The sequence below is a fragment of the Melanotaenia boesemani genome, chromosome 21, assembly GCF_017639745.1.
Source record: "Melanotaenia boesemani isolate fMelBoe1 chromosome 21, fMelBoe1.pri, whole genome shotgun sequence".
Lineage (NCBI taxonomy): Eukaryota > Metazoa > Chordata > Actinopteri > Atheriniformes > Melanotaeniidae > Melanotaenia > Melanotaenia boesemani.
This window is the reverse complement of record NC_055702.1, coordinates 17,191,831-17,216,496: the sequence shown is the minus strand read 5'-3', so window position 1 is coordinate 17,216,496 and position 24,666 is coordinate 17,191,831. Positions and strand designations below refer to the sequence as shown.

At 43.8% G+C, this 24,666-nt stretch overlaps 1 protein-coding gene across 1 annotated transcript; it reads left to right on the top strand.

Moving 5' to 3' along the window:
• The first annotated feature begins 21,155 nt into the window (after positions 1-21,155).
• Positions 21,156-23,868, top strand: prr35 (proline rich 35). Its single transcript, XM_041974876.1, has 2 exons — positions 21,156-22,537; positions 22,699-23,868. The coding sequence occupies exons 1-2, from the start codon at positions 21,156-21,158 to the stop codon at positions 23,510-23,512; spliced, it is 2,196 nt and encodes a 731-aa protein (XP_041830810.1). The 3' UTR covers positions 23,513-23,868.
• Positions 23,869-24,666: the final 798 nt, after the last annotated feature.

The following is a 24,666-nucleotide window of genomic DNA, read 5'->3' as shown; positions in this document are numbered from 1 at the left end:
ACACACACACAAGCACTCTGTGCCACTGGGCAGGGACTAGCCTGAAAGATTGAAAGCAATTAAAACTATCATCTGCAGTGGCTCTGGGCAGGCCCGTGGCTGCGAAGGGGGAGCTGCCACTGTGCATCAGCCTCTCAGTCTCAGCAACGCACAGCGACATGAGAGGAAGAGACGCGGCTCTCTCTGAAACACACTGCCACAGCGCCCGCCGCAACATACGCACATGTGTGCTCACACAAGGCTTTGTCAGTTGCCGATGCTTCACCTGCTCCTGTGTTTCACTGTCCTCTTCTTAGGGGTGAGCTCATAATGAAGCTCAGAGCTGAAGCAGAGCAGATGTGAAGGCTTGTATGTCCAGGTTCAGTGACTGAGATGCACTGTTCTGAAATATTGTAACAGTACTGTGCAAATTTAGTGCAAATGTATGGTTGCGTATGGCTTCACAATGGCCTGGCCTGAAGCATGAGCAGCTAATGTGTCTCCAGAGGTAAATAAACAGAAACAAGGAAAAGACAAAAAGGCTAATTGTGTCATATAAAAAGACTGCAAAGGTTGCCTTTGGTGCCCAGATAAAAGTGTGTGTGTGTGTGTGTGTGTGAGTCTTTTTTTTCTTTTTTTTTTTTTTCTGAATGCAGACTGACAAAAATGTTAACAGAACCTTGCAGAGGAAATGCTCCTCTTAACTCTTTTGTGTTTTGCGATGATTCACCAGCACACACAGACACACACATACCTGCACACAGGTCTCATCAGTCTGATGTCATTAAGTGGAAGTGCTGTAACTCCAAGCTGTTTGGAACAAACTTGGAGCAGTTTACCTACGCTCAGATCCTTGGGAATGGTTGCTGTCTGGTTCTGTCTGGACTGGCCCTTAATAAGTCTCCTCAGGACAACCACACCACCATTATCAACCACAGTTACTCTTTCACTCTATCTCTCTTTCTATTTCTTCGTTCTTCCCCTCCGATCAGCTCGCCACCTGTCAGTCTCACTTAGCATCGACATTAGCACTGGTGGTTTCCTCATCCTGGTCCTCTTCACCCCTCCTCGCCACCATCTCCCCTCAGTGTGTTTGAATACTTATCTCCGATATTCAGCCCCTACTTAATTTGACAGGCCCCTGTTTTGTCAGACTGACAGGCCCATAGCAAGACACTAATAGGCCACAGAGACCACCAGCAAAGGCACCAGCCAAGGCGGCCCCTGCGGTGCCAGTACCCATCACCCTCTACGTCTCTCGGGGCGATTCAGGCAGGAGGGTGAAAAGGGGAGGAGGTTTAGGGTTGGGGTGGTCAAGCCACAGCGCTGTCACAGCAGGCCACAGCAGACTGGACCAGGCCTCTGAAACCCGTCACTGCGCCTCTGTAAGCCCCACAGCCCCCGACTACCAGTGAGTACACACACTTACACACAAAAGAGAGTAAAAAGAGCAGCCAGTGGGGGTGTCTAGGGATCTAATGACTGCGCCTGTCACTCACAGCCATGGCTGCAGTTGTCACAGAGAGGTTGCTGAGGGAGGGAATTAACTCTGTTTGGTGATAGAGCAGCTGGGACAGAGATGCTTGTGTAGGAATATTATTCTGTGTGTGTATGTGTGTGTGTTTCCCTTTAGGCCACCTGTCCGACTGATTGTGACCTGCTAAACTCAGATCAGAGTTAATTGGTGGTTGGCGCTGCTGAAAGGAAATACCCTAAATTCGAGACATTGGTGGTCACTCCTGTTTTGTTTATTGTTCAGAGCAGAGAAGAAGAATCTGAAAACACGAACCTGAAGTTGCAACTTGATCATGACCTATATTTTAAAATACAGATATGAATGAGACTTAATGTTCCTAAATTTTATGTTTTTAATTTCTTTTAGAATCGCATAGTGTTGCTACAAGAACTTAAGATCATCCTTGCCATCAGTGTTTGAATTGAGATTGTATTAGATGTCACACTAGTTGTAATTATATTGATTTTCACGTTGCAATATATATAGATTTAATGCTCATTCTGTGTCAAAATCAACACTTTGTAGGAAAACTACTCCATGAACCGTTTGGTGAAGTGGAGTGAAATCAGAGGCAGATACCCATAGTATATTATTATGTTTCCGGGCCACCGTCTTTATAACTGCTTTTTTTCCTGTTGCATGGGTTGTTCAACAGTAATTTAGATCATTGCAAACTCACTACAGCCTCACAGAGTAGTGTTGACTCTTGTTTAATAGGTATGAATGCAACTACTGCTTTTCTTCTCAATTCAAATTGAGAACTCATCAAAGTGTGCTTAGATTCGTACTATAATTATGTGACTGTCATAGCCTCTGGCTTTGATTGTGTTTTTGATCAGACGTTTTTATTTTTGGATTGCAGTATTCTGTATCTGTTAGCTTGATTTACTATGTTTTTCCTTTTACGTTTTTCCCTGTATTTCAGCAAACAGAGTCTTTTTACCTTCTTGCTTCAGAGCTTTACAAGCTGTTGATACACCTAGGTGTTCTATACTTCAATCCCTTCAGGTATAACTGTATGTCAGATGGTGACCTACCTTCTTCGAGCGTTTCAAGCCTGAACCATGTTGTCCTCCAGTTAGCGGGTCGGCAATGATGGCCAGTCAAGGACCATCCTCTCCTGACCCCCAGCTCACCTCCTTCCTCCTACACCAAAACCAGCAAGAGGCTCTCTCCATTGCCTCCCTCAACCTACGGGCTGTCAACTTCCTCTGTCTTCCTGTTACTCCCAGTGTTGTGTGTTCCACACAGACTGTGAAAAGAAGCCCCTGCACCCAACCTCTACTGGGAATAGCCAGGCCTGCCAGCCTTTGTCCCTACATTGTTGCACATGACCAGGTCGGGCATCAGAGACGTTTGGACGACCTGAGGGAAGTGGAGTTTCCTCCCCTGGTCCTCTTGGAGAATACTGGTTTTCTACCTCTCTTTGATAAACTGAACGGGCAGTGTTGGTCTTATGTGGGGTTGTCGCTTCTTTTGTCTCTCCTGCTCCAAGATGTCTGGCAATACACTGAGTACCTTTTTTTTTGTTGCTAACGGTATCTCTCCCAGATAAGGGCTGTCTTACACCCTGCTAGGATGTACGGCATTGTTGCTCTTTCCCTATTTAACCTGCACAGTGGGTCCTCCCTCAGACCCCATTGGTGCAGGTTAGTTGGTGTTATGAGAGTGTTGTACACTGACCAGAGAATGAAAGAGATGTGAAATGACACCAGCCTCCACAGTTCAGGCCATGTGATCTTTGGCAGGTCCCACTTCATCCAGGCTTCCTGTAAATAACGCTTGACAGTCTTCACCCTTCTTCCTTCCTCCTCCAAGTGATGGATCTCAGCATGGATCATATCTTCCCTCTGCCTCTGGTCTGCTTTACCCCATTGCTGACTCTCTGCTAGGGCCATAGCAGTGTTAGCTGTCCATTTGTCTCCAGATGTTGTTGTGATACCAGCACCGCTTAACTTTTCTTCAGCAGAGTCCCTGAAGTCAGCACCTCCCCTGCATTTTGCCACCTTGAACTCCTTCACCACAAATGCAAGGGGTAGGTGCAAGTGCCCAGAGCTGATGTAAAGCCCTACTGACATGAAACTTGGTGGGACCTTTAAGCCACTTGCAGGAATGCTTGTTAATTCGCCTTTCAGTTCTTTCCACCAATACCGTGGGCACTTAATAAATCATCAGAAGCCACATCAATCTTGGTAGCAAACCATGCTGGTAGAACCAGGTCTTAAATTTACCTGGCAATCCTGACTGCTCAGTCTTCCTCAACCACTCATCAACCTGCTGTTCTATTGAGTAACCTTATTTCTGTTGTTGAGACATGCATCATACTTTTTCCCAATACATTTTATAAGGTTTCCCTCTATTGCTGGGGCAATCTCCCCCTAGACTTTAAGTTGGAACTTGCCAATCACTCTACTATTTCTGATCACCATGCTTCTTGATTTCCATGGTTTGAATTTCATTCAGACCCATGTTGCCATGTTGTCAAGAGCCTTTAGGATCCACCTGGACTGGACATGAGTTAATGCTGTTACTGTCTGGTCATCCATAAAGGCGCTTATTGGAATTTGGCAGATGCCAGACTTCCGTCCCTCTGGATTTCCTCTGGGCAGCTGTTATAAGCAAGTTCACACCCATGATGAACAGAATGGGTGAGATGGTACACCCAGTAATGCTTAGTTAGTTGTAAACTGGGATGACATTGGTTTCTCTTACTCTCCTTGACCTCACAGATCAGCTGGTTCAGGATGTCAGTATCCTCTAAACACCCTAAGAAGCCTGGGATGCCTCCCCTCTGGGTCGAGGTGTGAAGAAATTTGTTCTTCACCATGTAGGTTGTTAATCTCTTTGCCAGAACAGAGAAGAACATCTTGCATTCAACACCTAGGAGAAAAAAAGTTCGGAATTGGCTGATTTCCGATGAGTCCTTTTCCCTAGGCACTCAGTAATTTGAGTCAGGTGGTTTTGGAGCAGGTACACATCGAAAACCTGCAGGATTGTGGCCCTCGAGGACGGGAGCTGGACACCCCTGCCTTATAGGGTTTGGCAGTTGGTTCTGGAGAAGATGACGAACAGACTTACTACACTATGCTGTGGACTTCTCTCCATGTAGGTTTACAGGTATCAAGCTCTTCCTCAAGGATTTCAGTTCAGCCAACCCTTAGGTGTGCATCCAAGGCTTGGTCTCTGAAACTGTCACTGCGGCTTTCTTCAAGAAACTCCTCCACGACTTCTTTGGGGCTAATCAGTATCATTGTCTTTTCACCTGTCTGCTTCAGTCCTGTTTTCTTCTGGTTAGTTTTGTGGATTTTTTTCCCCCTTGGAGGTCCTGTCCTGCACCCTTTTTTTGTTCCTTCAGCAAGTTTGTCTGCTCTTTATCTGGCTGCCTCAAGTGTAGTTTTAGGTTTGGTTCCTATTTGAACCACTGTGACAGCCCCGGCTTTGCTGGTTAGTATTTTCGTTGTAACTTGTCCTTTGTGTATAGGATGCTAGATCCTGAATGGGTGGCTCCTTTTCATATAAGCACCTTGGTCTGGTGCATCTGGGTTATAAAAGACACAGAGCTCAGTGTGTTTACTCTCTCTCATCATCATCTTACATGCAGCTCCTCACTGGTGTGTGATTTGGTTTGGTCACACTTCATTGCACTGGCATGCATTCACATCTGCACCACTGATACAGCAAACTCAAACTGTCACATAGCTTGTATTTTTGTAAATAAACTAATTTTTGCCATATCCCATTGCTGTCACAGCCTACCAGGTCTGATCATGACACTACAAACACTGACTGTGATTTTCACGATGGTGTCTGAAGGAGAGTGCAGATGTTTAACAACAATATTTAAGCACGTCAATTCAAGCACAAGTGCTCAGAGAAACAAAAAACAAAGAAGTCCTTAAGATTTATAGCTTCATATATAGGCAAACTAGCTGCCAATGAAGGTCACCTTTCATAGTCACAACCTCCAGAAAACTACTAAATGTAGCCCCCCCCCCCCCAGGTGAGAGGTTTGATTAGATAAACAACACAATGATACTGTATAATGAACAAAATTTCATTGAAGTTAAATGAAGAATATATAGACTTAAAGTTTGCAACAAGCAGGCAGAAGAGATAAAAATGCATCATCTATTATCACACGCTGGCTCAGAGAGATCCAGCCAACATTAAGGCTGGGACATGAGCCAGAGACAGTTGATTGGTCGGGGGGGACTCCTGGGGTCTTTCGTTTAGTGAATTATTAAGGTTTACTAATACTTCATAAATCCCCTCTTTGTCCTGTCCATTACCAGCCTGTCACATCCTTTCGCCACTGCTAGACTGACTCACTTGCTTCATCTAAATGACAGAAGTTAAACTGTGTTCCAAAGAAGATGGGGGTGGGGAGTAAGGGTAGAGGGGAAGCGGAGGTGGGGAGGGAGGCAACAGCACTCTGCAAGGAGGCCTCAGGGCTCGATGGCTTGGTGAGGGTGCATGTCAGCTCAGAGTTTGCTTGTGTGTGTTGCTGCTTGTATATATCTGGTATTGGTTTGTGCATCTTTTTTTAAGAATTGGACTATAACATATAAACATGCACTTGAGGACACTGAGCAATTATTAGAACAGGTGTGTGTGTGTGTGTTTCTCATTAACTCTCCATGGATCTACACCACCAGCTCACTCCTGGTCCTCCCCCTCCTTTCCTCCATCTCTCCTGTTCTTCCTCCTCCTCCCAAAACGGCAAACCTTGCCTCAGTGCGTGCCTGGCGGACTCTCTCTGCGGTCTCGACAGCCGAGCTGGTCGTTGCCTCGAGCACCGAGGAGCTGTCGCCTCTCGTTAGTGTCGCTGTGGTGACCCAGAGTCCTTCTCTTCCTTGATTAGCGAGCGAGGTAGATGGACTGTGTTTGTGTGTATGTAAATGCGGGTGTTTAATGCTCCTCAACCCAACCCCTCCGCTTTCCTGCCCACAGAGCTGCTTTTAAAGATCAGTGATTTGGTCAATTGGCCTGGCAACTCCAATCCCAGGGAAGGTCACTGATGACTCAATGAACCAAGCAGACTGTCATGTCACTATGTGTGTATCCATGTTTGTGTATGTGTTTTTACTGTGGTTGTCAAGCCCCCTGACAAAATCAGTGACAAGAAAATCTATAAAGATGCGATCACAGGGCTGAAAGTTCCACAAGACTGCCCAGACGTGTTCTCATTCAGGCTTACACTTCAGCTGCTGTAGAGTTCGATCAGGTGAATTCATGGATTATGTACAACTTAATCTGACGAGTTGCCATATGTGCACAAAACAAAGGTTGCTACAGCATATTCTCCATCCTTTTTTATTGGCAAATATCCTGCTCTGACTGATTTTGTTGTCACTGTGTAAAGCACCATATGAATCTATATCCAACAAAAGGCCTAAATAACTTTTATGGTTTATGCTTATTTTTTGGGGGAGTGGTTTTAAATTTTTTTAAAAAAATATTCAGCACCAGAAATGAAAAGTGAAAGTCCATTTTGTAATCCAAAACTGTGATGCAAAGTGGCTGACTTTGTGACAAACTTTGGCCAACCAACTCTCTGCCTTTCAGCTGCTGGATGCCAGGTCAGTGAGTCCCCAGACCCCGAGGGAACCAGAAATACTGTGTTTTCACTTCCTACATGCCCGGCCCTGGGCACAGCTGTCCTTCTCTGGATAATTTCTCTGCCCAAAGGGAGGATTGACTGGCTCTGCGGACCTTGTACACACGCCGTCCATCTGTTAGGAACTGTCTTTGACTCACATCCTGGAAAACACAACCACACAAAATTGGTTTGCTTGATAAAAACAGACATAGTCAATGAAGTTCTATTTGCTAGGAGAGAAGTGGTTCCCCTTTTAAATCCACTAGACTGTTGTCAAATATTAACACCTCCTCCCAGAGGCCTGTAAAACTGGCACACTAAGTTAATAACGTTGGTAAAAATATAATAAGTCATTTCAAAACATTTTTAAGCTAATTAAGAAACTTACAATATAAAGAAGCTTTTAAATTTATATTTTAAATGAGGCTTTGATGATAACTTAACATATTTTTATACAGTTTGATCCACAATGTTGGCAGCACACATCTGGGCCACTTTGGATCAGGATAGTTTTTATTTTAAAAGACATATTAAGCTGATGGTCAGGGATAAAAATTACTTCTATTTTAGTCTGATAGCTAAGGGTGGAATTCACAATTTAAACCAACAGTTGGCGAATTTGGGTCCCTCCTAAAAAATATATGAACTACAATTAAATAAATCAAACTATATTAGATTATATAAAATTAAATGAAACTGAATAACTTAAATCGTAGCTAAAACACATTTGCCAAAATATGTTAAAAAAAAAAGCAACAACAAAAAAAAGAACAAGTAAACTTTTGCAACACTTGACTTAATCATATTTAAATAATACAGTAGAAAATTATGCTCTTCTGCAAATTCCTTCTGGGTTAATTTTGTTAGCACCACAACAGAAATAATACTTTCATGTGTATGCTTCATAAATTGCAGTATATAGGCCTTCAGACCACTTTACACTGTACCATTTAAAAAACTGGAGAGACTGGAGTGAAATAATTTACATTTCATTATAAACCTGATGTTACTGTAGCACTTTGGTATTAAAAAAGGAAATTACTTTTGTCAAAACACTGCATTTTTTGGATGATTTTACTGAAACTACAGATTACCTTAATAGTTTTGTGTCTTGTGTCACATTTAACTTAAATTTCTAAATCATCTAATTAAAACAATGAGCTGGGATGAATCTGCTATTGTTGGGATGCTAATTAAAAGAACAAACATTTGGATGTATTTTAATAGTAAGATTAAAGGACTTAAAAGGTAGTCTTGGCTTTAGGTTTTGTTGAGATCTTCAGAAGCAATAAGTCTTAAAATAATTCACAGGAATCTTTTTCACTCATTTGACTTTTTTGTCCTCACCCAAACTGTGGCGTTTGAAAGACAAATTCACAAAGATCAGAGAAGGAGGGAGTTTATATGAAGGATACCTCACGAATTACAGGTATTACAGGTTGTCCATCACCTTTGTCCTGTTTATTGCAGCTCCAAACCATGAGAGGAGAGAGTCCGCATGAAGCAGTGTGAACACGCTAGAATGAAAGCCAGTGAGAGGGAAACAAGACTTCCCTCTAGCTATGGCTTCCTGACTTGTTTATTTGCTAACTGGGTGGGCGGGGGGTTGGGGTAGAGGGTGAACATATGGTTTGCTAAAACATGGACTTGTAGTTGGGAGGCCAAGGCACCCTAAGGGATAAGCTGACGGGCTTTGGTCCCTGTCTCCCTCAATTCTTCCCGCTTGGACAGCCAGAGCCAAGCAGCCGTCCTCTAGGAGTCAGCAGCACAGTGCAGCATCTCACTCTGTCCCTGCTGCTGCACACACCCCTATTCTCATCCTCACTCAGAGATGGTGAAGTTGGGGAGGTGAGGGGCCACAGCCTTTGGGGAGTGGGGGGAGGTGGGCTGCCTGGCTGCAGCTGGAAAATTGACTGACACCATCCTCTTGTCCCTGCTCCCTGGAGTGTGGTGCTACTCAGAGCCCTGTTGCACCAGTCCTGGAAAGAGGACATGCTGGTACTGGGGTCTCAACACATATTTACAGTGGCTGCGTTTAGATTTCGGACGTGTTTGACAAGCAACAGATACAGTACACTTTGGGAATATGTCAGAAGTCAAAGCTGGGATATTAAAGTAAATAATATCAAGAGCTTTGGCTTTCAGAATTGAGGGTTGACAGTGACCTACCAGCATGACAGCTATCTCATACAGATCACTGCACTGATATAGACACACACTCATACACACCCTCAAGGTCTATTGTGTTTACTGACACACTCTCTGGGATCAAGGCGCTAATATACACACATGGTCTCACACACCCTGCATTGATGAACAAGCATATGCACACACTCACATACACCCCCTGTGGGTCACTGACTTAATATGCACATACTTGCACACACTCAAACACTCTGAGATCACGCATGTACTCGTACACACACACCCTGAAGGTCAGCAGCGTGATGGACAGCAGCCCTGATGTGCTCTGACAGAATTGGCTGCTTGCTTTAATTTCCACTTGCTCCCCCCCCCTATCAGGTGACACCCACAGGTGCCTCGGTGGGGGGGGACCCGGCCTCCTGTAGGCGCGTTCTGGGGGCAGCTGGTGAACACTGGATGGTAGAGACGATGAGCGAAAAAGCGGACGATCGTGGCACCAGCTGCTTCTTGACAGCGAAACCCACAGTAAGGGGCATCGGTGCGAACTCCATCCTTCATCACATTCTCTCCGATATGACAAACAGTGGATATCAGGCATCAGCCGCATCTCTTTCCAAATGAATGCCTCTGTCAGACTGACAGTAACAAGTCTCACATCCATCTCACATTAAAGCTCAGAGAAGGGCATAGATATCTGCAGAGAAAAATCCAAAAACTCGTGAATGAACCTTGACTTTTCAGATATTAACCCAGCTGACATTGAAGGTTGTGTTTTTATCTTGGAAAATGGCCAGTGTTCATCTTGCCCTCATTTGAATAATTGTGTGTGTTCACTTAAGAGTGAAGCTGAAAATGTCTCATTGTGCGCTTGCAGCACTCTTCCATGACATATGTGGAGGCAATTCGCCTCTGAGAAAGGACACTTGTCCATCATGTTGTTAACGCTTTCAGATCAGAAATGTTGACTATGAGAAGCTAAAATACTGTAAATCAATACAGCCATTTAAAATAATATTTCCACATTTTGGGAAGCATGTTATTTTAAATGTGTCATTTTAACACATAATACACAATGTTATCAACAGTGGGGGTGGCTGTACCTTACTGTAATTTTAAGATAAGATAGCCTTTATTGTTATTGTACACACAATACTGGTGGAGCAAAAAAATACAACATAGTGGTAAAAATGACCTTTTGACAGGACCTTCTGTGCCCTCCTTTAACTTTACTAACATAAACATAGTGTCAATTTTCTCATCTTTCATCAAAGTCTCAAAACAATCATAACAATTGCAGATGCAAAACTAATAAATTCATTTGATCATTACAAACACTTAGGCTTAGTTTGTTCAGCAGTTACTACTGAATGAGAGCCCATTATGTTGTTTTAAATTTTCAAAAAAAGCTGATATGATGCTGTAAAAATAGAGTCCTCCAATTTCTAAGCATTTCCATCTGCTTCTGGAAAGTGGGTCCTGCAGATCCAATCCCTGTCTCAGTTTAGCCCTCTACTGTGAATCATAGCAAACATGCCACCATTTATAGCAACAAAATGTAGCATCAATAAATCAATGCAGAATGGGAAGAATTTTTATATGCAAGTCATTTGATCACATATTACACCACAATCTGAAGTCCACCAAAATTTCCTTAGCTTTCTAAATCGGGTGCAAATAACACCACCCAATAAAAAAAAAGGGTAAATGTATGTACAAGGTAAACTGACTCTCTTTCACGCATGTACATTAACTAAATAAAAAGGACATCAAACACTGGCAAAGTCTTAAAATGTCCAACATACTCCAATCTACAAGGTGCCACTAATGCAGCTATAAGCTGTTTACCAACAAAGAGAAAGAGAGAGAACGCCATGTAACACATGGAGGAGAACAATCTAACTTTTATCCTTTGCTTACTTAGTTTACTGTTTGTAGGGAAGACTGGGGACAATTGTAACAAATTAGTCTCTAACACCAAGCTCTTTTAACCCAGTGTGTTCAAACGGCTATGCTAACTAGCTTCAAGTGTCCATCCATCCATCCATTCTCTTCCGCTTATCCGGAGTCGGGTCGCGGGGGCAGCTGCCTAAGCAGGGAAACCCAGACTTCCCTCTCCCCGGCCACATTCACCAGCTCATCCGAAGGGATCCCGAGGCGTTCCCAGGCCAGCCGAGAGATGTAGTCTGTCCAGCGTGTCCTGGGTCTGCCCCGGGGCCTCCTTCCGGTGGGACGTGCCCGGAACACCTCACCAGGGAGGTGTCCAGGAGGCATCCTAACCAGATGCCCGAGCCACCTCATCTGGCTCCTCTCGATGTGGAGGAGAAGCGGCTCTACTCTGAGCCCCTCCCGGATCACCGAGCTTCTCACCCTATCTCTAAGGGAGAGCCCGGCCACCCTGCGGAGGTAACTCATTTCGGCCGCTTGTATTCGAGATCTCGTTCTTTCGGTCATTACCCACAGTTCATGACCATAGGTGAGGGTAGGAACGTAGATCGACCGGTAAATTGAGAGCTTTGCCTTTCGGCTCAGCTCTCTCTTCACCACGACAGACCGATGCAGAGCCCGCATCACCGCGGACGCCGCACCGATCCGCCTGTCGATCTCTCGCTCCATCCTTCCCTCACTCGTGAACAAGACCCCGAGATATGTAAACTCCTCCACTTGGGGCAGGACCCCATCGCAGACCCGGAGAGAGCACTCCACCCTTTTCCGGCTGAGGACCATGGTCTCGGATTTGGAGGTGCTGATTCTCATCCCAGCCGCTTCACACTCGGCTGCGAATCGCTCCAGTGCGAGCTGAAGATCACGTCCCGATGAAGCCAACAGAACCACGTCATCCGCAAAGAGCAGAGACCCAATCCTGAGGCCACCGAACCAGATCCCCTCGACACCTCGGCTGCGCCTAGAAATTCTGTCCATAAAAGTTATGAACAGAATCGGTGACAAAGGACAGCCTTGGCGGAGTCCAACCCGCACCGGAAACGATTCTGATTTACTGCCGGCAATGCGGACCAAGCTCTGACACCGGTCGTACAGGGACCGGACAGCTCTTACAAGCGAGTCCGGCACTCCATACTCCCGGAGTACCCCCCACAGGAGTCCCCGGGGAACACGGTCAAATGCCTTCTCCAAATCCACAAAACACATGTAGATTGGTTGGGCAAACTCCCATGCCCCCTCGAGGACCCCAAAGAGGGTGTAGAGCTGGTCCACTGTTCCACGACCGGGACGAAAACCACACTGCTCCTCCTCAATTCGAGGTTCGACTATCTGACGGACCCTCCTCTGCAGCACCCCTGAATAGACCTTACCGGGGAGGCTGAGGAGTGTGATCCCCCTGTAGTTGGAGCACACCCTCCGGTCCCCCTTTTTGAAGAGGGGGACCACCACCCCAGTCTGCCAGTCCAGGGGGACTGTCCCCGATGTCCACGCGATGCCGCAGAGGCGTGTCAACCAAGACAGCCCTACGGCATCCAGAGCCTTAAGGAACTCTGGGCGGACCTCATCCACCCCCGGGGCCTTGCCACCAAAGAGATTTTTAACCACCTCAGCGACCTCAGCCCCAGAGATAGGCGAGCCAGCACCAGCTACCCCAGACTCTGCTTCCTCATCAGAAGACGTGTTGGTGGGATTGAGGAGGTCTTCGAAGTATTCCCTCCACCGCCTCACAACGTCTCGAGTCGAGGTCAGCAGCCCCCCATCCCCACTGTACACAGTGTTGACGGAGCACTGCTTTCCCCTCCCGAGCCGCCGGATGGTGGACCAGAATCTCCTCGAAGCCGTCCGGAAGTCATTCTCCATGGCCTCTCCAAACTCCTCCCACGCCCGAGCTTTTGCCTTAGCGACCGCCGAAGCCGCGCTCCGCTTAGCCCGCCGATACCCATCAGCTGCCTCTGGAGTCCCACAGGCCAAAAAGGCCCGATAGGACCCCTTCTTCAGCTTGACGGCATCCCTTACTGTCGGATTCCACCAACGAGTTCGGGGGTTACCGCCACGACAGGCACCGACGACCTTACGGCCACAGCTGCGGCTGGCCGCCTCGACAATAGAGGCACGGAACACAGCCCATTCAGACTCAATGTCCCCCGCCTCACCCGGGACTTGGTTGAAGCTCTGCCGGAGATGGGAGTTGAAACTCTTTCTGACAGGGGACTCTGCCAGACGTTCCCAGCAGACCCTCACAACACGCTTGGGCCTGCCAGGCCTGACCGGCATCCTCCCCCACCATCTGAGCCAACTCACCACCAAGTGGTGATCAGTTGACAGCTCCGCCCCTCTCTTCACCCGAGTGTCCAGGACATGCGGCCGCAAGTCCGACGACACGACTACAAAGTCGATCATCGAACTTCAAGTGTCTGCTAATTAATTGTCTGTGCAGCACCAACAGAAAATGTATTGCTTGATCTCAAACACAAGGAGTGAAATGTTACAACTGACCCCATGGTCAAGGTCGGCTGACTTAAGATACTGAAAGTTTTTTCTTCAAAACTTTTAAACAGAAATGCTGTGGTGCCAACTTTAAAGACACACTACGTAAATTTCCAACCAATTTCTGGAGTTGTCGTTGCCCAGCGGCGTCCCGAGGCTGAGAAATCACACTATGCACCATTTTCATCCGGGACGCCGCATGTTTCACTTCACACGCCAGCAAACGGATATAAGCATTTTGAACCTGCACCGTGGCTAATTCAGCAAAGAAACGCGAGAAGACATTAGGAGGAGGAGGAGAGGAAAAGAAAGAGAGAAAGGGATGGAACAAGAGTCAAGATAAAACTGTCTTCTGCTCTCAGTCTTGCTTGTTTCTGTACAGTTAACCTTCATCCTATTGTTTCCACTTTAAACGCTGTCTAACAAAATGTTTCTTCACCTTCACTGCTGCTATTTTACAAACATCTTGTTAGCTAAAGAAACTGTGAACCCCCCCAACCTTCAAATAAATATAAATTAATTCCCACATTGTCTGTTTGTTTTAAGGTTTAGTAAAATTAACATTTTTTATAGCTGATATGTTTAACTAATAATGTCATTGTGTTCACCAGTTTTGTGTTTGATTTGTGTTTTATAGTACAAATACAGCACCAGTTAAGGCGATTAATAAACTCCTGAAGCTCACAGATAAAGGATGAATTTTTGTTTGATTCTTCAAACAGAAATAATTTCACAAGTTGTCCTAGATAATCAACATACATAGAGAATATCTCATTTTTAAAGTTAATCTTATTTAAAAGTAAATTCATACATTGGAAATTAAAATATTAATATGTCTACATTGCTTTATATTCTTAAAATACTTTAGCCTTTGCTGAGTATGGCACTTCAATGGTTATTCTGCTTTTTAAATTTTATTTTAAACATACCCTATTGATATTTAGGAGGTAATTTTATAGATAATGATGTTAAATATTGTTTGTACTGTAGGAATCTGTTGGTATGTCGTCATTTTTAGATTGATTATAACAGGTCACTGCTGGTGGGACTCTGAAATCGGCTGAACAATTGTGGCCCTCCGTCTTCACTGTGTTGTATATTCACCTTCATTTGGTATTGCCCTGTGCCTGGTGTTTTGTGTCGGTTACTATTGGAGGTTTGAGGAGTTCTGACTCCCTACTCAGTGCCATTAGGATCAGCTTGTGAACCAGGTGACTTGGTTACAGTTCATTTATGAAAATGTCGGCTTGGTAACACACATCCGCTTTCACACTGTGGAAAAACTGAGCTGAAACTCAATAATAAAGCCATAGTGTATATAAGTATAGTATTGCAACAATGATGTAAGAATGCTATTAGCATGCTAAAAGAAAATGAAAATGATAATTTAAAGTCAAAACATACAGGGTTCTACAGAAAACCAAAGGAAGCCACCGAAGGCGTGAGGTAGTTTTGTGACTTTATGGGTTGTGTGTTAGCTGGTGGAGCTTTTCTTCTTTGAAAACCAAGGGAAAGAAGGGAGGGGGTGGTGAATAATTGATAGTGGCTGAGAGCGATATGAGTTTAGTTAATGTGCCCAGCAGCGCAGGCTAAGAGAGGAGCTGTTAGCTATTCCACCTCAGGCCTAAAACTCAGGCAGTGGAAAAAGCCAAAGACTCATCCTGTGCTTGTGGTCTCTTTTTATTTTTCATTCATCTTTCCATTCTTTTTCATCTGTAGGCCTCTAAATTCAATTTTAACTAAATATAGTCCATCTTGCTGAATGGTAGGTGCAAGTTTGTTTGGAATATTTTCTTTCTCATTTGCATGGGTTTAGTTGTGTGTGTGTGTTTGGAGGCATTTGCACAGCTGGATCTCGCTGGTAGCGGTATTGTTGCAGCCCTCTGGTTGCTTTCTCTGAGTGGTAATAGAGTGCTCCTGTCAGCCTCCCCAGATGCCGCTCCATAAGGATGCTGCACTCGCCAGGAGAGTTTTGTGTTCACAGTGCAAGTATTAGTGTCTTCATGTTTCTATTTTTCTCTAAATCTAAAGGAAGCAGATGTAGGAAGTCTTAATGGAGTGCACAAAACGTTGGGGGAAGGGAAGTCAATTTGTACGTGAATTTAAGAGTGAAGGACAGGTGCTTTACTGATTTGTCTTTTTTATAGTACTAAAGTTTAATTTATTAGGGCATATTATGAAATAAATCGAACCTCAGATGAAAAACAACATGACATAGTAAACTGTCATTATTCATTAAAACAAACATGTGAAAATTTAGGTACATCCTTACAATTTTTAATATAAAAGAAAATAACAGGATATTTAGCAGCCATGCGATTCTCATTCAATGACCATCATCACTGTGAGGACCTCTAGAAAAGCACAAGTTTTTGGTAATTTAATGATTACTGCCTGTAGTAACTGCTGATTTCTTGGCAAGGGTTCCCTTGAAAAGGAGCTTATGTTATATCAGTGGGACTTCTCTGGTAAATTAAATGTTAATTTAAAAAAAAAAACGCTGATCTGAATCTTTCAGGTGCGTGTTAACACAATATCAAGGAAGGGTGACATCAGCAATGATCTTATAGAAGCAATTGTGACCGCCTATCAATGTGGGATGGGACTCCAGTTTGGAGTCCATCATTTTGCTACGAGCATGATTCAGTGGAAATCGTTCATGGCAGTTATCAACCTTTCTGGGAGCGGGCACCCAGTCTGACCATTAAATGCTCAGAGAAACTGGACAAAATAAAAAAAATCAAGGAACTACATGTCAGATTCTACAGGACTAAGTTAGCATGCTAAATGTTTAAGTTCATGATAATGTAATCACAAAAAGACTGAACATGTATGATTTGCTTGGGGTGGTTGCCAGGAAATCTCTAAAGCCTCTTCTCTACAAAAGAATATTTTTTATTTACTGCATCTGTATATTACTTTAGTTGTTAAGTAAATCATAACACTTTAATATGTCATGTGTTGCTGTTCATATGAGATTTATTTTACCTGATATTAAGACCTAATAAGGCGCAAATGATTTTCTTTTATTATATCCTGATTCATAAAACGTTTGAATAGATGGGAAAACATTTTTTTATTTCATTTAACGTTATATATAATGATTCTGGCAAAAGAGTAACTGAACAAAATATTACTTATCTTTCTTACTTACAAGATGCTCAGTATTGAGAGATTGTTGTTTTTTTTTTGTTAGTATTTTAATACATTTCATGAAACTAAATATAATGTGTATGAGGCACCAAAAATTTTTATGTGTGACTTTAAAACATCTTGTAATTAAATAAAGGTCAAGGTGTTTTGATAAAGATGATGGAGAAATCCATGTTTTAATCAAATAGCTCTGTGGCTTAATGTAAAGCTATTTAAGACCATTTTTAGAGACGTTTAAAAACTCTAATTTACAGACCTCTTTTGATCCACCAGTGGCTTTATAAATTAGTGTGATTTATAGTAAGGGAGAATAATTAAAATTGAAAAAAGAAAGATGCATGCAAAAAGGTAGAAAACACTGACATGGCTGAGCAGATTAACAATTTGGCCCTCAAGTTTTGTTATTAACTAACCTATCTTGCAACCTATTTCCCCCACAATGCAATTCATGATACACAGACCAGTCATTTACATGTTTTGGCCAAAGAAATTCTTACATCTGTATTCTTCAGTAAGCTTTTTTTTCCCCAAGCATCTCTGTAGTTGGAGAGAACGATCCTTGAGTCATCACCTCCCATGCGCCCACTCTTTAAGAAATGGAGGATCTTTCTCTGTTTTTCCAGCTTCTCCTACTTCCTCATATCACAGTGCACTACTGTCGTTCCTCCTGATTTACCAGACATCCTCTTCCCCCTGCTGTCACATTTGGTACAGATGGTTAGGCTCTATGGAGTGGCCTGTCAGTCTCCATTTGGCCGTCTCTGTGTGACAGCAGGCCCGATGGCTCATGAAGGGCCCCCGACTTTTCCAGCACACGGGTGCTGACATTTCTCAAAGGGGGTTGTAGACGAGCTTCCCACCCAGAAACTGAGAAGTTGACCCAAAAGCAAGTGCAGGAGGACAGGAGATGAAGACTGAGAGGTTGGGGTTTGAAAGTGAAACAGAAGAAAGAGAGAGAAATAGAGAAGGAAAAACACGAATAAAGAGAACAGGTAAAGTGGAAGAGGATAAAGCAGTAGTAAGAGAAAAGCGTGAGTCAAAACTGTCTGAATGTTCACAGTGATGCAACTGAAACCAAGTTAAAGAATCCCCAGCTATAAAAATAAACAAATAAATAAAAATACTACCAGAAAAGAGTTAAAACATTTGTATTATTTGTTTGCTTGACACCATAATTTCTGGCAGCAAAAAAGAGAATTGGATGCTTGAAAGTCATTATTAACTATAATATTAATTATTCTTTCCCAATAACTTGGTGTATATGATGAATCAGCAGTTAGAAATACAGATAGCTGACCCGCTTTAAGAGACAAATATTCAGTTACTTTATTCTTTGTAATAACAGATCATACCAGAGTTTTAACTCTGGTTTTCTCAGATGTTACAGATTTTCTTAAATCATTTTCCTTATTTCCGCCTAAATAAGACAGCAAATGAGGAGCTTGAGATTTCCCACATAAAGAAGTCTTCAGCCCAGACAAGCATCATCTGTAACGTCTAGTATAACATGAAGCCATCACCAGCATAAACCTTTGCAATAGTGTGTAACTTGCTATATTGCATCCTGGCTGCAAGGTAGAGACCACATTTGACAATCCAGAGGGGGGCTACAGAGAGGAGAGGGGGGAGCTGCTGTATTGTAACGCCTGAGGGCAGTGCTCCCAGTCAATATATGTCTCCACACTCGCTCCTGCGCTCCCATTTGAGCGGGACGCGCTGCCGTGCTGCAGAGGAGTGACAGACAGCCACACCGGGACGCTCTCTAGGTACGAATGACTACATTTCCTATATGCTCTGTTAAGCTGCTTGCAAGCCGAAAAGTTTGTGAGGATTAAATTACATTTTAAACTGAGGCCTGTAACATGCTTTGCCTCCATATATGCTGTTTTATTTATTCTTATGCCGCATGTTTTTCAGTTTTTAAAAGGATTGAAATGTGAGCTTTGTTTTCAAATTTCAGATCTCAGATTAAGAGCTATAATTGCATCTTTTCAAACACAAAGTCTACATTTTTACACACTTGCAAAATGTTATAAAAACTGGTTCTGAGTTTAGTCAGGATTAATTACAACTTTCATTTATTTATTGGCAATGTCATCGATTTTATAGACAAATCGAAAGACAAAACAACTTTTTATAAATTCAGTACATTAATGGCTATTATCAAAATTGTCTAAATAAAGTTTTTTTTATTTCAGCATTATTATATGAAATGACAACAAGGACAAAAGCTTATACCTTCTCTGCCCCTTTTTTCAGAACCTTTCTCTCCCCAGAAGGACAAAAACAACAAATCATCTTGACTGATATCTTAAAAGGTAAAATATTTAAATTAATGCATAAATCTAGAAAATGTGAAAACTAATTTTACAGATAGTCTTTGTGTGTATTTATTCCCTGTAGAAACAGCCCACCCGGCTGCATGCTGTGTGTGGTTGCTGCTGCATGTAACTTGTCAAAGCTTTTAGTGTAGTGAACCTTCTTAATTGCAACAATAGATGTTGAAGCGGTCGAGCTTGTTTGATCATCATCCCTAAAAGCTTAAAACAAGACCGCAAGGTTTGGAAACGCAGCAGCAAGGGGTGGGGGGGCCAAACTCTACAGTCAATGTAGAGGGGAGCGGATAACGGTGGCCAGAAGAGGGGGAAAAAATGTACTGTAAAAATGATTTTTATTGATTGGCCTGTAGCGGCAGCTGTTAGACTCCATTATGAGCTCAAAGCTCAGGTCAGAGCCCCGAGGCGCACAAGTGAGCCAATTAAATTGTGGGTCACTAACTGGGCAGTTCTTAGGGTCCAGTTGGGAGAGCAGTTAGCAACAGCCTGCCATCCTGTGTTAGACTCACGGTGTCTTCCACCGTCACTCTTCATGCTGTGGGTTTATAGATCAGACTGTCTCTCTCCATGACTGCCCATCCATCACCTGTGTTCACTTCAGTGGCCTTCATTTCACAACTTTGTCATATGCAGTCTGTATTGGATGGAAAAGGATTAGTTTTTCTTCTTCTTCTACTTATTTTTCCCCCCTCACTGCGGACTTTAAACTTTATGCAAACTTTAATCTTTAAATGACCTGAGGAAAAGAAGCAAAACAAAAACCCCAAAGCTTTTGAACAGCGGCGCAGACTCCTCCTCACATCACTGCAGGCTTCAGCCAGTGGCTTTGCTTAGAGTTCTAAAAAGATCTCAAAGATTTCTTAAATATGATAACTCAAAATAAATCATATGTGATTAGAATGCAAACTTGAATTCAAATAAACTTGGGAGGAAAAATGGGAAGCAAAAAAAAAAAAGACAAATTATGGGAAAATTAGGTAGATACTATAAGATATAAATGAAAACAAACATTTATAATTAACTGAAATTTTTTAAATCAGATGTAAATATGCTTGAGGTTCAAAGGCTTGGGGGCTTTTTTTGTAAGACATGCCAAATTATGATAACACAAATAATTTTGTAACAGCAGTGACAAGATGCCAGTATTCTATACTACCTTTTATTTGCACAATAATACCTGTCATCATCTCTGGTATTTATTGTCATGTATGATCTGCCTCTAAACGCAGAGGTGGTGAGATGAGGCGGCACAGGAGAGTAGTTGAACTTATGCACCGTGTCCTGACCTAGATCGCGGTCCTGGCACTAATGACGCCCTATAGGCATGACGCCAGGCTCTCATTAGGCATCAGGCCTCAAACCCTAACTTCTCTCCCTTCCCCACCAGCCCTGCGCAATCCTCAGCATTGCTGCGCTGTGCCTGTAGCTGCCCTTCAAGGGTCCATACCACAAACTCAGAAACTGTGAGACCTCCCCCTCCATTCCACCCTGCACAGGTGCAGAGTCCCCTGTGGCAGCAGTATTTTGCCCCCCAGCTCTGGACCCCTGCTCTCGCCTGGTGCTGCACTGGAACTAATGAGTTGTGGCAGGTACAGTGAGAGTGGGGCGGCCCAGGCCTTCTTGTAGTTTGGTTAGTGGCAACCCTCAGCTGGGGCAGATGACAAATACCCTCCCATGATACACATATGTGCATAACATTTACATATTTTTATTTTATTAAGATATATAAACTTTCAAATGTGAAAGAAAAAATGAGGAAAATATGTGATGAATGCAGGAAAAAGATTTGCAAAATAACTAATAAATTTATTATCTCTTCTCTCTCTCTCTTTTTTTTTTTTTTTTTTTTTTTGACGCACAGGTACAAAAGGATGCAGTTTTATATCTTACAAGACTGAGGGAAAACCAGCTTCAAGTGAAATGTACATAAAAGCAAAAAATCTAGATTAGAATAATCTGAATTTTTATGACATTTTATTATTAAAATAAAGCCGCAATCATGTCCAAAGATGATGCTTGCAAGATGACAGCCAGCAAACACAAAGAGCGCAAGCCTAAGAAGCCTCACTATATTCCCCGGCCGTGGGGCAAACCCTACAACTACAAATGCTTCCAGTGCCCATTCACCTGCATGGAGAAGTCTCACCTATACAACCATATGAAGTACAGCCTCTGCAAGAACTCCTTGTCTCTGCTCATAGAGTCAGACTGGCCATACAAGAAGGGCAACGTCCTGCATCCAGATCAGCTGCGACCACTCCAACAGGCACATGGCCTACATGCTGCTGGAAAAGATGAGCTAGAGCAGGCGATACGCACCGAGGAGAAGCAGGGCCGGAGGAGGTCTTTAGAGGAAGAGGAAGGTGAGGGCAGGGAAATCCAGGGGGTAGATGATGAAGAAGAGGGAGGACGAGGAGAGCAAGTAGAGATTATTGGGCTGAGCAAAGAAAATCCCAACAACAGTAGAGGAGATACTGCAGAGGGGGCAGCTAAGAGGGGCAAACAGCCAGAGTCAGAGCTGCTGATGGCTGACATGCTCTCCCTGGAAGATCAGCTGTTACGAGCACGCTCTGTAGAGGTGGAGGCCCAGCTGAGACACTATAAGCTGTCAAAGACGTGTCTAACAGCTCCCGGGCTTCTGTCGGAGCAGTGGCGACTTCTGACATCCAGTCACACGAAGGCCAAATCAGAAAGTGCTCAGCCTCGCGTGAGTGGTTCAATCCCCTGTTACCCTCCCCCAAACCTGGTGGACTACCAGGATCCTACTGGACTCAACCTTTCAGTCCTTGGAGTGGGTTATCCCATCAGCCCCAGCCTCTTCTCCTACATGAACTCAGCTATTCCCCCTGCAGCTTCCAGTGTCACAGCACAGACCCATGCACAGCTCGCCCAGCTTCCTTTCCTGGCATCAGCCGCTCAGCTGATGCACCCGGCCTCCAGCACGCACACGGACAGAGCTCTCATCCCCCCTCGTTTCTATTACCCCTTCCTGTGTGAGCACACACTCGGACCAGCCTCCAGTCAGAGCGATGCCAGCAAATCTTTCAAGACTTCCACAAACAGTCTGGAGGGAAGTCCTGTGTCAAGTTTTCAGCCTAAAGTCAATCTGTGGAAAGTGCCTGCTTTGCGGCCAGGAAACACTGCGTCCCTGTCTGACTGGGCGTCTCCCCAGAGAGACTCCCCCGAGCAGGGGTACAGGTTGGGAGATAAGATGCAGGCTGCAGCCAAGGAAGGCAAAGCAATCTGGGGGTTCAAGAGGACAGGAGCTGCACTGCGAAGTCATGAGGCCCCTGCAGAGAAAAAGCCAGCCATGGGCTTTACTTTGGACTTTCTGAAGAATATTCAGACGACATCAACTGAGAAACTTCTTTTCCAAAACAGGTAAAGATTTTCAAAAATGTTAGATTTCTTGTATAAATGGTTTTGTAATTACTAGACATAGCATTAGAAGTATCATCCCTTTTTTCATCATACCTTCCCTATTTAGTCTCAAACATTGCAGGTTTGCAAGCTGAAAAACTATAAGTTCCTCCTCTTTTCAGTTTACAGGATGCCCAACTTCAGGGCCAGCTGAGTGAACAGTGGTACAACGATCTCGTCACCAGTCCCAACAGTAAAACATCCTCTCTGTCTGCCAGTGGAGGTACCAAGAGCCAAGACTCCACTTCTGCAAGGACAATCGAGGAGGGAGCCTCTGAGTCAGTGGCTGCCCTCCTCAGTGATCTCTCCAAAGCCCTGCAGGAGTACCAGGAGGCTGAACGCAAAATCTCCTACCTAGAAAAGGAGGACCTTCCTGCCCAGCGACACCTCTGGGAGCACCTGAACAAAATCCGCAGTGAGCTGTCCCACATTCACCAGGCATTGGAGCGGACGGCTGGCCAAAGTGATGGACCTCTTGACCTGTCAGTTAAAAGGGACTCTACAGACTCAGTTAGTGAGGAGAGCACAAGAGAGGACGGCAGCCTGAGAGGTAACACAACGGAGACTGAAGAGGAGGATGAGGTGCTGGAGGAGAAAAAGGAAGACGATGAGGATGAGAACGAGAGGAAGGTGATGAGAGCTTCACTGGAAAGTCGTAAGCAATCGTTGGACATGCTGATCAAGATGAGTCAGGCGTCGGTGGTAAACACAGAGGTTCTTTCTCCAGGTGGTCTCAGCCTGAGGCCAGCCGAGGCTTTGTGGCCCAGTAGAACCACAAAGTGCGAAGCGGACTCCAGCGTCCTGCTCTGCCCTGATGGCCGGTCAGTCATGTTTACTGACATCCCATCCTCTGCCAAACCTCCAAAGAGACCACCATCTATACATAGACTGGAATCCCAGTGTCCTCCAAGTCCCCTGACTGCTCCAGACAGCTAAACTTCTGCTCCCTGACTGTAACTAACTGTTAACTATTAACATTCAGCTGTCTTCACTGTTACTGGCATGCCTTTGATTTGATCTGGCTGGAAAAAGACTCAAACTTATTTTGCACCTTAAAAGACAAACAGAAAATGAATGAAATGTGAAAGAAAAGTGTTTTTGTTTGTTTTTACATGATGCACTAAGGATATTGATTGTCACATTACGGTCCTCCATTAGCAGGTCCTTTTAGAAAAATTTTAACAATTGAATCCATTAAAATCTCATGCTGAGAGACAATCTTGTAAATGAATTTGTGAATGCTGTAAATGAAATAAATGTAATTAATGTAAAATACTTTTATATGTATAACGTCACACTGGGCTGCTTTAATTTACTTGGTGGGAATAAAATGTATTATACACTAAGAATGTTTTTTTTTTTAAGAAAATGGGACACTGAAGAAAAAAGTGGATCAGATTGAGGAACAAGAAAGATGACAAAACGTCAGATAAAATGGTTTAACTTGTCTAAAGAAAATGAATAAGAATATTGTGTGAACAGAAAATATTGCAAAGCTAAATGTAATTCTGATTGTCACCTTAAATAATAACATTACAAATTAAGATCAGGATTATATTTTTTTTTAAAAAAAGGGAAAACAAATCAAAAGTGTCAGTACTGCTTTATGTGCTGCACATGGCAGTGTCTGTGATAAAGGTGAAGCAGCTCCTTAAGCCAAACTGCCATTGGTGGGGTTACCTGTACCTCTGCTCCCAAATCCAGGAGACCCCCACTGTAAAGGTCAGGGCTGCCAGGCTGAGCTCCACCTAGACTGAACTTAGGACTACCTTTCTACCCCGAGGAGGAGCACTAAGCGCGGTTCTGCCCTGCATCTTCAGGTCCCCTTCAACACCTTCACACTCAACACACCTCAGCAAAGGTCAGCTGCCAGGACCAGCCGAGCCACCGGTGGATGTGCTGAAGAGCTCCAATAAGTGTCTGACTCCCCCCCCCCCCCCACTTTTAACAAACCATCACAATAAATAAAAACATCCAGAAATGTTCCTACATTCACTGTTCATATTCAGTTACTAAAATATTTGAACAGCAGCAAATTTTTAACTCAAGAAAAACTACTACTACTGATTTTAATAGTAATGTGACAAATA